This window comes from Cercospora kikuchii (genome assembly GCF_019650295.1).
Source record: "Cercospora kikuchii DNA, contig_00002, whole genome shotgun sequence".
NCBI classification, from domain to species: Eukaryota; Fungi; Ascomycota; class Dothideomycetes; order Mycosphaerellales; family Mycosphaerellaceae; genus Cercospora; species Cercospora kikuchii.
Window position 1 is genome coordinate 1019175 of NW_025408583.1, and position 14384 is coordinate 1033558.

Genomic DNA, 14384 nt, shown 5'->3' on the forward strand with positions numbered 1-14384 from the left:
CTCCTCTCCGTTCCACAATTTCAAGCTTGCAACATGGCGCAGACTGTACTACTGGAGACCTCATTGGGTTCTGTGACCCTCGAGCTGTACACACAACATGCGCCACGCACCTGCGAAAATTTCGCAACGCTCTGCTCCCGACATTACTACGACAATACCATTTTCCATCGTGTCATCCCCGACTTCATGGTGCGTGTTCCGCGTACCCTTCTGACCAGAACCGAAGACTGACCTGAGTACACAGATCCAAGGTGGCGACCCCACAGGCACAGGGCGAGGGGGAAGCTCCATCTGGGGCGAGAAATTCGAAGATGAAATTCGTTCTGACCTGAAGCACACTGGTGCTGGCGTACTTTCTATGGCGAACTCCGGACCGAACACCAATGGCTCTCAATTCTTCATTACTCTGGCTCCGACTCCGTGGCTAGATGGCAAGCACACCATATTTGGTCGTGTCAAGAACGGAATGCGCACGGTGCAGAAATTGGGCCTTGTGAAGACTGGTGCCGAAGACAGACCTGAAGAGGAGATCAAGATTATGTCGACGCGTGTACTGACGAATGAAGACGATTCATGAGAGCGTATCAGGAGACGTATCCGTGACGAGCTCTACATGCAAGGCAACGCGAGCTACCTGAAGAGACGAGCTGAACATTCTGACTGCATGAAAAAATCATGAATACGAATACTCCTGCTAGCGATCACTTCACCCTCACTGAAGTGGCCCATTTGGATGCAACAGCACCTTCGAGTACCCCTCGATTCGCTTGTCGAATTTCTCATAAGCCATGGGAGCATCTTCCAAAGACAGCTCGTGAGACACGACGAATGACGGCTTGGCACGCCCGCTGATGATCAGATCACGCAGATAGCGATTGTAAGCCTTGACTATACGTTTGTCAGAAATGAAAACTCACTTTTGTAAAGATTTCCACTTACCATTGCACTGTCCGGTGCCGAGCTTCAAACCCTTTTCGAAGAGCTTGCCGAAGGATAGCCTAGAGGACGGACACGTCAGCGGCCATCTTCAAGAGTGCACGTTTTGGGTTGAGCTTACAAGATCTGGCCCTTTCCAGACTTTTCATCTGGAGCACCAGGATCACTGGGTACATAAAGTCCAGGAATACCCTTCACAGTTCGTCAGATTCAGAACATGGCTGTTATTTCGCACGCGAGTACTCACGAGACCGCCAGTTGGCCTAGTAACCATGATCAGTTGGTCCAGCACGATGTTCGGCTGTTCCTTGCTGCCATCTTTATCGACCGCCTGGTACCCAACGGCATCCACGGCTCTGTCTACCATTCCGCCGTTCTTCTCGATGACTGTCTTTGGTCAGCATAAGTCTACGCACAAATTGGAAACACTCACTCTGTTCGACTGGATCGCCATCTCTGAAGTTGATGGGAATGCAGCCAATCTTCTCGGCTTGATCAAGACGTTCCTTAACTTGATCGACAACAAACACTCGAGAGGCACCACGAATAACGCCTGAGTAAGCGGCCATGAGACCTACGGGCCCGGCTCCGAAGACAGCCACAGACTCGCCACTCTGGAAGCCGGCCAGAACGAGACCATGCCAACCGGTCTAAAAGATGTCAGAAATGTAAATTGCTCGAAACATCATAGCCTCTTACTGGAAAGATGTCTGTATGCACACCGTGTCAGCTCTGAATCACTTCACATGATATCGAATTTGAGTCTCATACCGGCAAGAAGTGCGAAGTCCGCTTCATGCTCTGTGCCTTGGGGGAGCACCAAAGCATTGAAATCTGCAAATGGGACACGAAGGTACTGCGCTTGACCACCTTGATATGGACCCATGGCAACATATCCATAAGCGCCACTTCGAGATTGTCAGCGTCACTTCGAAGTCTGTCACAGATTTCATTTTAGCTCACCCGGCGAATCCTGGATTGACACCAGTGCAGAAGGCTGATCGAAGAAGTAAGCGAAGCTCTCGCAGCAGTCCACCGGGAATGTGTACCTGTCTTGCCCTCCTCACAATTTCGGCAACGACCATCTGCAACATTGAATGGCAGCACGATTCGATCGCCCTTCTTTAGCAAAGTCACGCCAGAGCCGACCTCAGTAATTACTCCCATGTTCTCGTGGCCAAAGACTAGACCTTGCTCGGCTGCAGTACGGCCCTCGTACCTGAAAGAGAATGTCAGACGGTGTACAAGTCGCGCTGACGACATCGTGTCTCCGGCCAAGTCGAGGACCACATGAGCTATCCGAAGCTGGACTGGACTAACATATGCAAATCCGAACCGCAGATACAAGTCGTCGTAACTTTGATGATCACATCATCCTACAACATGGCCGTTAGCGCTCGCAGCAAACCAATATCATCGCTTGCCCTACCGGATGCTGAATCTTTGGCAGATCGATTCTACACCATAGCTATCAGTCAGTTGCCTCTGAAAAAAGCTGACAAGAAAGGCTGACTCTCGAACGGCGACCTTAAACGGTCCATCATAATGGAGCGCCTTCATCTTCGTTTCCGCCATTGTGCTTGAGTATTTCTATCGTGTGCAATTACTATCGGGGAGACAAAGCTCTTCAGTCGTCAAGTAACAATAACAAGCACGATACAAAACTCAAGAGAAGGAGTGAAGGCTCTACTTATAATATCTCACATTGTAAGACGGCTCAATGCTTGATTGACCTCATAGAGAGGCGGGCAAGCGGGGTCAGCTTCGCGTAGGAAGCTAAGAGACTTGACGCGTTGCCAACCTGTCGCGGGGTTGCAACTGCAAGAGAGCTTGTTCAATTTGATACTCTACTGGATCCGGAGCCTGGTGGATTGACAGGGAGCAAAAGCACCTTGTTGCGGCGAACAGACCGACGCCCGGGCCAGCCGTTCAAGTGATCGGCAGACGTCGGACCAGTTGCAGGGAGACAGTCCTCGGTTCTCGGCCTTCTGGCATGAAATGCTGCTGTATTCAAGTAACACAGTTGCAATATCTTGAACACACAACAACTGCACCATGTACAGGAACTCGCAGCTGTTGCGACTAGCCAGAACACATTGTGTGCTTAGTTGCGATGTTGGACCTTGGCGACCATTTCACAACACACGCCGGAGTTGTCGTAACCTGTATTCGGCCTCATCTGAAATCACCAATGGTATACAATGCCAATTTGAAAAAGACAGACGCGTGGCAACACTGTCCATCAACAATCCAAAGAAGATGAACATTGTTAACAGCTGCATTCTCTCACAACTAACCACAACCTGCGAAGAACTGAGCAAAGACCAAGATCTACGTGCCGTGGTCCTCACTGGTGGTCCCACTGCAGAAGGCAAAAGCCCTTCCTTCATTGGAGGAGCAGATATCAAGGAGATGTATTCTTTGTCCAGTCCAGACGAAGCCCGAACCTTCATCACCGGAGTGCACAAGGCGTGCCAAGCACTGCGAGATCTCCCAGTCCCTGTCATCGCCCGTGTGGATGGCTTCTCGCTCGGCGCGGGTCTCGAAATCATGATATCCTGCGATCTGCGGGTCGCGACACAAGAATCGCACTTCGGAATGCCAGAAGTTCGGGTGGGGATTCCCAGTGTGGTCGAAGCGGCACTGCTGCCGCAGTTAATTGGGTTCGGGCGAACACGACGGCTGCTGTACTTGGCTGAGATTATCAACGGCCGCGAGGCAAAGGAGTGGGGACTGATTGAAGAGGTCGTGCAGGATGTGGAAGGGCTCGATCGGATCGTTGATGATTGGGTATCCAGGTTGTGCGAAATGGGCCCGACAGCAATCCGACAACAGAAAAGGCTGATGATGCAATGGGAACATTCCAGCATAGCAGAGGGTATCCAAGCAGGAATTGATGAATTTGCTCTTGCTTTCGAATCCAATGGCGGTCAAGAGCCGAGGGAGTATATGGTCCGACCGTTCCTTCAAAGCAGTCCAGATGCCGTGCTAATGCTTTCCAGGCACGCTTCCTCAATCGGGCGAGAGGTCAGTGAGGCGCTGGAGAAGCGAGCACCGACCTCAGATCGCTATAGCTATCGCTTCTTGCTATTTTGCTGCCGAGAGAGTTGCAGAGTTATAAGCCGGTGTCGTCGAAGGCTCCTCTCCGGTACGAATTATTGGCGAGAGATTCTGGGTTTGAGATTTTGATTTCAACCGAAAGGATTTACACTCGCCCTGGTGCTTGACACAAGTCTGCGCCTGAGCATGTCCTTAGCATTCTTTTTGCTTCGAGCGGCAGATCGTTTGTTGAGGCCGGTAGTAGCTCTAGTGAACATTGGCTTCGCGTCTGCTTTGCGCAGCTCTGAGCTCGCAATAGATTCCCCAAAGGAAATGTTCTTCGCGCGCAGCTCATCTTCCTGCGTTTCGGGCAGCAGCTCCATTTCAGTACCGATTCGATCTTTGATCTCCTGGTCGGCCAATTCTTTGCGTTTTATGGTCTTCCTTTCGCGTCGAAATGTGTCGCGCACTCGTCTGTTGGCGGTCCACGGATCGTCCCAATCGCGCTCGCCAGCTTGGTACAGCTCTCGGATACGTTTCGCATTGCTATCAGTGTTCTGCTTCTCCTCGGCTTTGCCTTCCAGCTGTGCAAAAGCGTCTTCACGCCTCTGCTCCCGTTCCTGTGCAGTCAAAAGGGGAATATCACCCTCACCTTCGCGTACTCGGTCATTTGGATCTCCATAGTCTCTAGCCTTGCCTCCTTCAACAACCACGTAGGCAGTATTTTTGGGGTCAGTCTTGATCTCAATAACACCGTTGCATGCTGGGTGCCGCATGCGGAAACTCCATATTGGAGTACTGTAATAGTTGCCACTTTTGCGCTTCTCAGCATTGAATCGAACACCTTGCCCGATGATGGCGTGTGGTTGACAAGTGTGACACCAGACGGCGAAAGGCATCTCGAAGCGCACCGTCTGCGAGCCATCCTTTTTCAGCACGCCCGGAGCGCGACGCTTCTGGAGACGATTCGCGCTCGTGGTACCCTCCACCTCGGGCGGAAGGTATCTGTTGTAGTGCTGTGACATGTCGGATGAAATGCACTGCGCGGGGCGGCAGTGGCGAGGACGACCTTCAGGCGACGGGCGTTGTTGTGGCTCCAAGGAGATAGCCCGCTGGAACAGAAGTCACGGGCACCCAGAATTCTTGACAGTCACAGCATCGCCTTGCCCTCGGATGCAGAGCTTCGGACCAACTCATCAAATTGCTCAGCCCAGAGCGTCGTCGACTTGATCGAAAATCCGGTCATTCATGGTAGCGAGACTCGTTGTGCTGAGGTCGTCTGATTATTGTCGCGTTGCATGTGGAATTTGCCCCTCGAGGACGGAGGCTCGCTTGCCCGCTGAATCAGCAACGAACGTCATATTAATTTTCCATTTCGTTTGCAACATCTCTGACTGACCTGACCTGACCCGGCACTCGACACACGACCAGCATGGCTTCTACAGCGTCTGTCCAGAATGGCTCCGCCCACCCCTTCACTTGCAACACATGTCAAGTGGCCTTCCGCACGAGCGACCTTCAACGCACGCACATGCAATCGGACTGGCACCGCTATAATCTCAAGCGTCGAGTCGCGTCATTGCCACCCCTCTCCTCTGAGATCTTCGCCGAAAAGGTCCTTGCAAACAAGGCCACCGCAGCTGCCACCGCAGCCCGAGCAAGCTTTGAAAAGCGATGTGAGCCTTGCGATAAGACATACTTCAGCGAAGGCGCCTTCGTGAACCACCTGGGAAGTCAGAAACACCGCCTTCATGTCGCACGATTCAACGCTCGTGGTGGTGGCGCGGATGGGGCAGATACCGATAGCATGGCAGATTCGACCTTCACACTCGGCGACTCTATTGACACAGCAAGCACGACAGCGAGCACAGTGAACGGCGAAGAGGCAACGGAGGACGTCCTGGATGAGGTCGTCGGTGGCATCAGCAGGACAACTCTCGACGGTAATGTGGCTCAGCCAAATGTAGCGTCACAGCCTGCGCCCGCTGCGTCAGCAGACGCTGAAGAAGACGACTACGAACACAAGGCGGATTTGAACCAGTGCCTGTTCTGCAACTACATCTCGCCTACCATGGACCTCAACATTAATCACATGTCTCGACAACACGGCTTCTTCATTCCCGAGAGGGACTACTTGGTCGATCTTCCTGGCCTCGTCAACTATCTTAGCGAGACCGTGGCCGTACTGCACCAGTGTCTGCTATGTCACAAACAATTACACACAACCTCCGGTATCCAGACTCACATGCGCGATAGAGGCCACTGCATGATGGCATATAGCACCGAAGAGGAGCAGATGGATGTCGGCGAGTTCTACGATTTCAGGTCGACGTATTCCGACGAAGAGAGCGAGACAGAAGACGAGGCGACCAGTGGGGGTGTCAAGCTGGGCGCCAAGCGTGCTGCAAAGACTACGATTGAAAACGAGGCAGGGGACGATGTGGATATGGAGGACGATGAGGGATGGGAGAGCGACAGCTCACTGTCGTCTGTACCCACTGACGAGATTGGCTCTGTTCCTGTTGATAAGTCGCACATGCATGAGCGGCTAGGCCTGCATCGCCATCACTCTCACAAAGACCCCAGACCGCATAAGAGCAGCGACGGATTCCACTCTCATGCGCACGGAGGCTCGCACGCGGTCTACCATGATGACTACGAACTTCATCTGCCATCAGGACGAACGGCAGGACATCGGAGCCTAAGAGCTTACTACAGGCAAAACTTGCGCAATTACCCATCTGCTGACGAGCGGGCCCAGCAGCGCCTGATCGCTGATGGTCGTCATGACTCTGACGCTGATGATGAAGACGCCGACGTAGACCAGGAAGATGGCGAGCAGAGGCGTGGTAGACAAATAGTGAGTCGAGCCGACGGCGGCTTGGGTATGGTCGGAGTGAGCGAGGCCAAGAAGCGCGAGGTCAAGGCAGTAGAGAAGCGTGCTGCAAAGCGAGCTCAGCGAGCTGAGGCACGGTATCAATGGGGCAACGACAAGAGGGGGAACATGCAAAAGCATTTCCGCGATCCATTGCTCCAGTAGTTAAATTAGACCAAGGCGTAGAAGTGCTTCGAAGCACGGAGATCAGATACGCAAAAACGGTTATCAAGCAAACCTCGAACTGTGGTAAAGTAAAAACATACTTCTTTTAAGGACGTTCTTGTGGTCCCTTGCACGTACATCAATTTCGTGCACTGGCACGACTTGAAATCGCGGCCCCAAAGCGTGACGGCATAGTGCCAAGCCTCGCTAGTCTGACTCGCTACTTCTGTTCTGTCCACTTCAACTTCACCTCACACCTCGCAACCAGATATGGATCTACTCGAGGTGGAACGACAGCGGGCGCTGCTGGAGCAGAACCTGGCGAAGCTCAAAGCGAGCCTGAAGCACTTCCAGACGCTGACAGCGGAGTACGAAGGCTTGTCCGAAGAGATCCAAGCGGGCGCGGATGACCTGGACCTGCAACAAATTAGCAAAACCTACCCAGGCGACATCGTGAACGAAGACGAGATCCGCGAGTTGGCCGGCATCCCAAAATCACCACGTCCGGCGTCACAAGTTCTTGACCTCATTTCTAAGCGACAGGAATATGTGCAGAAGAACATTGAGACCCTGCAACGCCAATTTTGGGACGCAGAAGCGAAACTCGAAGAGCTTGACTTTGCTGCGTTTTCCAGCCGGGAAAACAGAGAGTCGAGTTTGCCGCTGACAGAGATTCACGAGGAGCTGGACGATGATGGCAACGTTGTATCGAGTACTTTATCACAACCAGAAGCTAGCACAGCAAAACTAGTCGACACGCTTCGCAAGGCTGGACTATCCAACAAGGACCTGGAGGCTAGTAGTGTAGCGACCGAAGGGGCTGCTGAGCGTGAAAGCGATGAGTCGACACCACCGACAACTCTCACGAAACCGCCGCCTGCTCTTGTCCACATGAAATCTGCTGCAGATGTGAATCCGCGTCAACGTGTGGAAAGCGATGACGAGAACACATCAGAGCGGCCCTCGGTTCGCAAGAAATCGGTTTCCTTCACGGCAGATACGAAACCACCCCCAACGCCGCTTCGCCAGGAATCTCAGGATGGGAAGAGATCAGTATCGTTCAATGACAAGGTGGCAGTCATGCCAGCTGCACCTGCTCCCGACACCAGGTCTGTGTCGTTTGCACCACAAGTGGAGGAGATACCCGCGGAGCCAGCGAATGGTGCAGTGTCGGCAGTCGAGGGCGAACAACCAAAGGCGAGCGAAACGCGCCCAGCGACCGATATGCAGAAAACCCTCCGCGAGTTCATGTTCAAGCCGGATGAGAAAGTGCGTGAGTTTGATTCTGATGACAACTTGACAAGAGAACACATCGTACTGCCTGAGAATGAGTCAGAAGAAGATGCCGCTACTCGCCGAGAAATGCTTGAATATCACCTGAACGAAGTTGGGCATGTTGTGGCGCAAATGGATCTGGATGAGGACGACTTTGACATGGATGAGAACGGATCGCTGTCCGACTTTCCGTCTTCGGAATACCCAGAGGAGGATACGCCATACACAAGCGGTTTGTCAGACTCTGACAGAGAAAGCGAGGATGAGTTTGGTCGCAGTACTCGCCCCGTGATCAGCGACGATTATCACAAAGAGATGAAAGCACTACAACAGAAATTGATTGGTAACTTGGGACCGGCACCATCAGCTGCTGAAGCCTCCGAGCTTGGCGCGGACATCGATCCTCAGCATGTCCACAGGCTGGTAGTCAAAGACGACAGCACAGCAGCTTCCGCATCGCCTTCGACGGCTGCGAGTGACAAAGATGGCAAGAAGCGTGTCAGTTTCGCTGAAGCTCCCACCTTCGCACAGGAGCAGAGCGTTGCCCAGAAAGTGGCCACCATGTTACGAGACGAGAACGAGACCCCGCTAGCAGACGTTGTATCGGAACGAACCAAGAGCACCGGTGAAGCCTCTTCTTCTTCTCTTGCTCCAAAAGCAAGCTCTGGACTTCCCTCCCGTCTCAAGACTTCACAGAAGCGAGAGGACCAGTCTCCAGCTGCGGATGCGACTCCCACAGGCCCAAGCGGGCAAATCATTGCCGACGAACTTATCGAGCGTCCCACTCGTGCGACAGGTGTTAATGCCCCTTCGATAGACGAGCCAGATGCCATCATGCAGCGTCGTGAGCTGGCAGAAGAGTACTACCGGCGCCGCAATGATATGATCCGTCAGCAAGGGGGCTTCAAAGCGAGCGCTGATGAGGATGATGATCTAATGGAAGAGCGCGATGGCAAAGTCAAGAAGGTCAGCAGATTCAGAGCTGCGAGGATCAAATAAAGGGTTGCGTAGAAAGCAACGTGACGCTATCTAGCGGCTTCGCAACGAAGCTATTGGTAGATAGCCTGCTCTGCTCCGTAGATAACCTACGGCCATCTTACCATTTCCACATTGTTGCGAGTCTGTGCTTGAGAATGCTCTCGTCTGATATGATTGCCATGAAGAGTACGTCTCTGCGGGAAGTACCCCGTGGAAGCGGTGCGGATATTTACATATATTGTACATGCGCGAACATGTCGTGACGAGCATGTTCATCATTGGCCATTCGGCCGACGCCGTGTTCTATTGTATAGTCGAGAGTGAAGAGTGAGCAGACGACCATTCTGCCCGTCCAAGGGGTGTGATGCAAGTCCCGATCGTGCACCAGTCATAGCCGAACTCCAGTGCTATGCGCCCATTGTGAACCAGAAAATTTTCATTCATCGCAACGCCGTGTATGTCCTCGTCTCTTGAATCAGGCACAAATCAATCCCATTTCGGCCATCGTGAGTGCAGACACGGCTAGACGCGGTAGTCAAGCCGGTGCTAATCGGCCTTCACTGCCTGCTGAGCCTGTACTGCTCGGCGGAGGAGGAGGCAGTTCCAATTTGGTGTTCTCGGCCATCATTCTTTGGAATCCAATGCCGACGCCTTCAATGACTGCTAATAAAATGGCACATCCGATCGCGCCGTTTCGTATCGCGCGAGGGCCTCCTCTTACTGCCAGCGATCCACCTGTGAAGAAACCTGCGATGATTGCGTTCCATGGATCCTCCTTCTTTCGTACGCCTTTTACTGCGCAGTCGAATGTGCTGAACAAGCCTCCCCAGACTCCAAAGTTGCCTCCAAGTACCGGCGCTCGTGCTTTGATGGCGGTTATTGCTGAGCATCAACGTCAGTACGTCTTCGGTTCGTAACTTGATCGTGCCTGTGCTATCATACCTCCGATTCGTCGTTCGCCATAGGGGCTATTTCTGAAACCTTTAACGCCGTGCCATACTGCACCACCGATGGCCTGATGTTGAAGTCAGCTTGATGAAGATCGCAACGAGAGCGCCTGCGAAACATACTCCCATGCAGAAGGCGCCGCCAAAATCTGAGAGAGCCACCCAGGGACATGGGTCTCTGGAGTGGTCAAGGCCGTGTCCTTTCTCCGCCATGTTATCGCAGACGGTTGATCGAGGTCTAGCGACAGCGGAATTCGGGTCTTCGATTCGATCGGTGTAAGTTATGCGATGGGTCGGAGATAGAGGAGTGATGCGAGCGATGTGAGAAAGCGGGTAGCAAAAGTTGAACTTGTTCGGGATCGGCAAAGCATCCATCACGGATTCCACGCCTCGCCACGAACACCACCTGCACCTCTTCTTATCATCACGCACCTCCGACTCCGTGCGCGTTCCGCCAGCCCCCGCGACGGCCATGTCGCGGCTGGTGCACAACAGCAAGCCGTCGCCCATGGGCAAGGCAGACGACGGCGAGATCTGCCCCGTGTGCAAGAGCAGTCGTTACCTTAATGCCAGTCTGCGATTCCTCGTCAATCCATCATGCTACCACCGCATGTGCGAGTCGTGTGTCGATCGCCTCTTCTCCCATGGACCACAGCCGTGCCCTATTCCAGGATGCCGCGAGACATTGCGCAAGAATCGCTTCCGTCAGCAGACCTTCGAGGACATCCAGGTCGAGCGCGAAGTCGACATTCGGCGCAAGGTGGCGGCAGTATTCAACCGCCGTGAGGACGAGTTCGAGAGCTTGCGCGACTATAACGATTACCTGAACGACGTGGAAGACATCACCTTCAACCTCATCAACCGCATCGACGTAGAGGAAACGGAGCGGCGATTCCGAGAGTACGAGATGGCAAATCAGCGCGAGATTGCCGAGAATGCGTCTCTGGCAGAGCAGGAAAGCATGTCATATTCTTCACTACAGAAAGCCGAGCGCGAAGTCGCGCGGCAGCGGAGAGAGACTGCCCGGCGAGAAGAGGCAGACGAGCGGAGGGAAGCACAGGCGAACAAAAGGGATGTATTGCGGCGGCTGGAGAACGGGCAGGACCCAGACTCGGTCGCGAAAGAAGCTCAGGGAGCGACGCTGAAGAAACGATTGAACCGGCAAGACGCAGCAGCGAGACAACAGCAGCTGCAGGCCACTTCAGAAGTGAAGACCGGAGGCGGCGCTGGTGGTAGAGGTAACAACCTGATCAAAGGACTCAAAGCAAAAGTCAAGACAGAACCCGATGCTCCCATCGATCCATTCGGTGGCTACAGTTTCGGGGTCAAGAGGTATTATTCCACACAAAGCAAGTACGTGTGGGACGTTCTGCAAAGTACTGCGAATGATGGAAAGCATGAGCCTGGTGGATACGAAGTTTCTGTATTCACTGATCGTGCTCTATGCGAAGCCTTCAGTGGACTGGGCTGCTTTATTGCGGACGAATGCACTGAGGCAAGCAAGCAGGATCAGAATGAGCAATTTGCAGGCACTGCTAGGGCAGCGGTGGGAGCTGCGGACATCACAATGAGCGATTCTACATGATGGCATGTTGCGCGTGTCATTACCTGAAGCTCATGATGACGATGAGAATAATGATTGAATTAGCGAGGCGTTGGTGGAACTTTCGACAATTCATAGAAGAGCGTAAGAGCTCGCGACAAATGTCATATTTCGGACAGGATGATCTACATCCTCCTGAACACGTTACCACTGGCACTTCTTCGTTCTTTCCCTCTGCCAACACTTCTCCCATTGTCTTCGTTGCTCTGCTGCTGTGGCCGCTTCTTTGACTTCGATGCAGGCGTGAAGCTAATCTGCTTCTCACCAAACGGCTTGTCGTCATCTCCACCATTTCCTTGATGTCGCGTCCGAGCTGGCAAAGAACTCGCAAGATCACCGAATGATTTGTCTCGCTGCGGTTTGCGAACCTTTTGTGTTGATGATGACACTCGCATCGCTGGCCCGTCGTTTCGCTGATTTTGCGGCCTTTTCCCAGACTTCTTGTACGACGTCGACCCGATGCGATCTGCTGACTCGGCGCCGTCCGACTTTCGCTGGCGTTGTCGTTGACGAGCAGCCACCTCTGCCTCATCCTCTTCATCTTCATCGTCTTCGTCGTCACTGCTTGCTCGTCTCCCATCCTCCAATGCCTCTTCCTCGACCGCTGTAAGCCCGCGAGGTTTCGACGCTGCTGTTGGAACTGTGGATGGGTTATGCATAGCGAATTCTCGACTGGTCTCATCAATCTCGAAATCTTCATTTTCGAACATGCTCCTGAAACGATCATCGATCGCGGGTTTTGCGTCCACTGAAGCGTCCGTCGGCTTCGCGAGAGGCTGATCGCCACCTTGTTTGAGGACGCGCTGCGCTTTACGACGCTCGTTGGCTTCCTCCCTAGCAAGCAGAGTCTCGGCGAATTTGCGGTTGACCTTGACTGCAATCTTCTTGGAGCCACGGATACGGCTTTCCCTCTCCTTGTCGATCTTCTCCTGAATACTCTTCTGCCTCTGTTGCTCCGCCAGGTCGGGATTTGTGAGTAATCGCGCCTGTTCATACAGCTTTTGTGCCACAAAGTAGCCATGCATATAAGGTCGAAGTAAATTCGTCGTCCCAACCAAATGGTCCAAACTTAGTTCCCTGAGCTGCTTCATGTCGAGGAACTTGTAATTATCATAGACTTCTCCTGCCCCGGAGTTGGTGGAACGGAAAGCCTGTGGATCTTCGGCGTCTTCGGCCATCTCCTCTACGATATTGTCCAAGAAGGCGCACCATCTCGGAGCTGGTCCAAGTTGAGGAATGAAGAAAGAGTGCTGCTGTCGTCCTTCGTTGGCCGTCAAGAACATGCCACTGGATGGCACCCATTCGACGTGATTGAGGTCTACGGCAGGTTCGATTCCTGTCCAGTAGTCGCCTGACTTCGCGTCCCACAACTTGATGCCTTTGCGATCCGCACTGAGAATCTTATCAGAGGCCAATGGCGATTGAATATATTGCAGGGTTCGAATAGGATAATCGTAACCCTGCTGTTTCTCCAAAAGCGGCACGGGCGAGCGCAGGTCATATGTGCGAACGATGCCAGTGCTGCTGCCAGTGGCAAGCTCGAGACCAGACCGGTGGAATGACAGTGCTGTGATCTCTGGCCTCTCGTCCAAGTCCTGATCAAGCGTTGACCTAGGTGCTCCGAGTGCGCTAACCCGATTTCGTGAGCGAGAATCCCAGAATTCGACCGTTCCTAGCGATGTTCCAAATGCCAGCAATCCATGACTCTGGTCTGCGATGGCAGCACAATTGACCGAACCAGTGTTGATGCCTCCCTGAAGAGCACCGGCACCCACTGTATTAGCATCGTCCCCTCCTACATCGACCTCATAACCCTTCATAAATCGACCCAGCTCCAAATTGAGACGAAATACTTCTCCCATGCCGTCCGCATTGACTCCAACGGCAGGCACAAGCGCCTCGGCATTGCGTACATTGTACTTGAGATCGCGTCCGTACCGCGGGATGCGTGTGCTGTAGTGCAGACCGCCAGGGCTATGGAACTCGAGGAAGCGGTCTGTCTGCAAATGCACCGACTTGGTGTAGTCTTGCGATAGGAGAACAAAGGTGTCGTTGACAGTGTTGGTATGGCGGGCGAAGGACAGCGAGAGATGGGGCAGGTAGTGGACGTGGATTTGCGGCTTGTAGGTGCCTGTGGCGCGCTCACACTGTCAGTCGGCGATCGTCGTCAGCGCTGAGAACACCCCGTCCACGGCGGCGTAGGATGCACATACCTGTACTCATGACCCACTCGCCATCTTCGCTGACGCGCACGCACTGGCTGGCCTCGTCGAATTCAAAGTCCTGCAGCAGTTCCACGCGGTTGGCGTATTCGGCGTCCTTTTTGAGGCTACGCTTTCGCCGCCGCGCGAGCCATTCGGGCAGTGGACGAGCTGTAGACGCCCCTGCGACGGTGTACACGGGCACCGCACCGCTGTTAGTGAGCTTCATCGCAGGTTGCGGATGCAGAGGAAAGCAAGTCGCAGCGCAAAATTCCACTAGCGCCATCTATGCATCTACGCGGCTCTGCGTTGCTGCGAGGCAGATCATCAACGGCTCGTGCCGCAAAGCGTGGCTGTGGGGACTT

The 14384-nt window shown here is 53.5% G+C and overlaps 9 protein-coding genes across 9 annotated transcripts; 5 read left to right on the forward strand and 4 right to left on the reverse strand.

The window, feature by feature from the left end:
- Positions 1-33: 33 nt before the first annotated feature.
- On the forward strand, positions 34-577 carry CKM354_000261600 (uncharacterized protein; the record flags this gene model as incomplete). Its single annotated transcript, XM_044797777.1, has 2 exons — positions 34-189; positions 245-577. The coding sequence occupies 2 exons, from the start codon at positions 34-36 to the stop codon at positions 575-577; spliced, it is 489 nt and encodes a 162-aa protein (XP_044653712.1).
- Positions 578-712: 135 nt separating this feature from the next.
- On the reverse strand, positions 713-2511 carry CKM354_000261700 (uncharacterized protein; the record flags this gene model as incomplete). The annotated part of the gene is made up of 12 exons (XM_044797778.1): positions 713-888; positions 940-998; positions 1058-1128; positions 1184-1323; positions 1370-1586; positions 1708-1743; positions 1784-1844; positions 1900-1933; positions 1986-2155; positions 2257-2312; positions 2366-2393; positions 2450-2511. The coding sequence occupies 12 exons, from the start codon at positions 2509-2511 to the stop codon at positions 713-715; spliced, it is 1110 nt and encodes a 369-aa protein (XP_044653713.1).
- Positions 2512-3195: 684 nt separating this feature from the next.
- Positions 3196-3971, forward strand: CKM354_000261800 (uncharacterized protein; the record flags this gene model as incomplete). Its single annotated transcript, XM_044797779.1, has 2 exons — positions 3196-3888; positions 3939-3971. The coding sequence occupies 2 exons, from the start codon at positions 3196-3198 to the stop codon at positions 3969-3971; spliced, it is 726 nt and encodes a 241-aa protein (XP_044653714.1).
- Positions 3972-4127: 156 nt separating this feature from the next.
- Positions 4128-5000, reverse strand: CKM354_000261900 (uncharacterized protein; the record flags this gene model as incomplete). The annotated part of the gene is made up of 1 exon (XM_044797780.1): positions 4128-5000. One exon carries the CDS (start codon positions 4998-5000, stop codon positions 4128-4130), a length of 873 nt encoding a protein of 290 aa, XP_044653715.1.
- A 407-nt stretch (positions 5001-5407) lies between these two features.
- Positions 5408-7015, forward strand: CKM354_000262000 (uncharacterized protein; the record flags this gene model as incomplete). Its single annotated transcript, XM_044797781.1, has 1 exon — positions 5408-7015. The coding sequence occupies one exon, from the start codon at positions 5408-5410 to the stop codon at positions 7013-7015; it is 1608 nt and encodes a 535-aa protein (XP_044653716.1).
- A 270-nt stretch (positions 7016-7285) lies between these two features.
- CKM354_000262100 (uncharacterized protein) lies at positions 7286-9289 on the forward strand (the record flags this gene model as incomplete). The annotated part of the gene is made up of 1 exon (XM_044797782.1): positions 7286-9289. The coding sequence occupies one exon, from the start codon at positions 7286-7288 to the stop codon at positions 9287-9289; it is 2004 nt and encodes a 667-aa protein (XP_044653717.1).
- A 514-nt stretch (positions 9290-9803) lies between these two features.
- CKM354_000262200 (protein transporter TIM17) lies at positions 9804-10428 on the reverse strand (the record flags this gene model as incomplete). The annotated part of the gene is made up of 3 exons (XM_044797783.1): positions 9804-10150; positions 10211-10283; positions 10339-10428. 3 exons carry the CDS (start codon positions 10426-10428, stop codon positions 9804-9806), a joined length of 510 nt encoding a protein of 169 aa, XP_044653718.1.
- Positions 10429-10687: 259 nt separating this feature from the next.
- On the forward strand, positions 10688-11800 carry CKM354_000262300 (TFIIH/NER complex subunit TFB3; the record flags this gene model as incomplete). The annotated part of the gene is made up of 1 exon (XM_044797784.1): positions 10688-11800. The coding sequence occupies one exon, from the start codon at positions 10688-10690 to the stop codon at positions 11798-11800; it is 1113 nt and encodes a 370-aa protein (XP_044653719.1).
- Positions 11801-11943: 143 nt separating this feature from the next.
- Positions 11944-14248, reverse strand: CKM354_000262400 (ribosome biosynthesis protein ENP2; the record flags this gene model as incomplete). The annotated part of the gene is made up of 2 exons (XM_044797785.1): positions 11944-13949; positions 14032-14248. 2 exons carry the CDS (start codon positions 14246-14248, stop codon positions 11944-11946), a joined length of 2223 nt encoding a protein of 740 aa, XP_044653720.1.
- Positions 14249-14384: the final 136 nt, after the last annotated feature.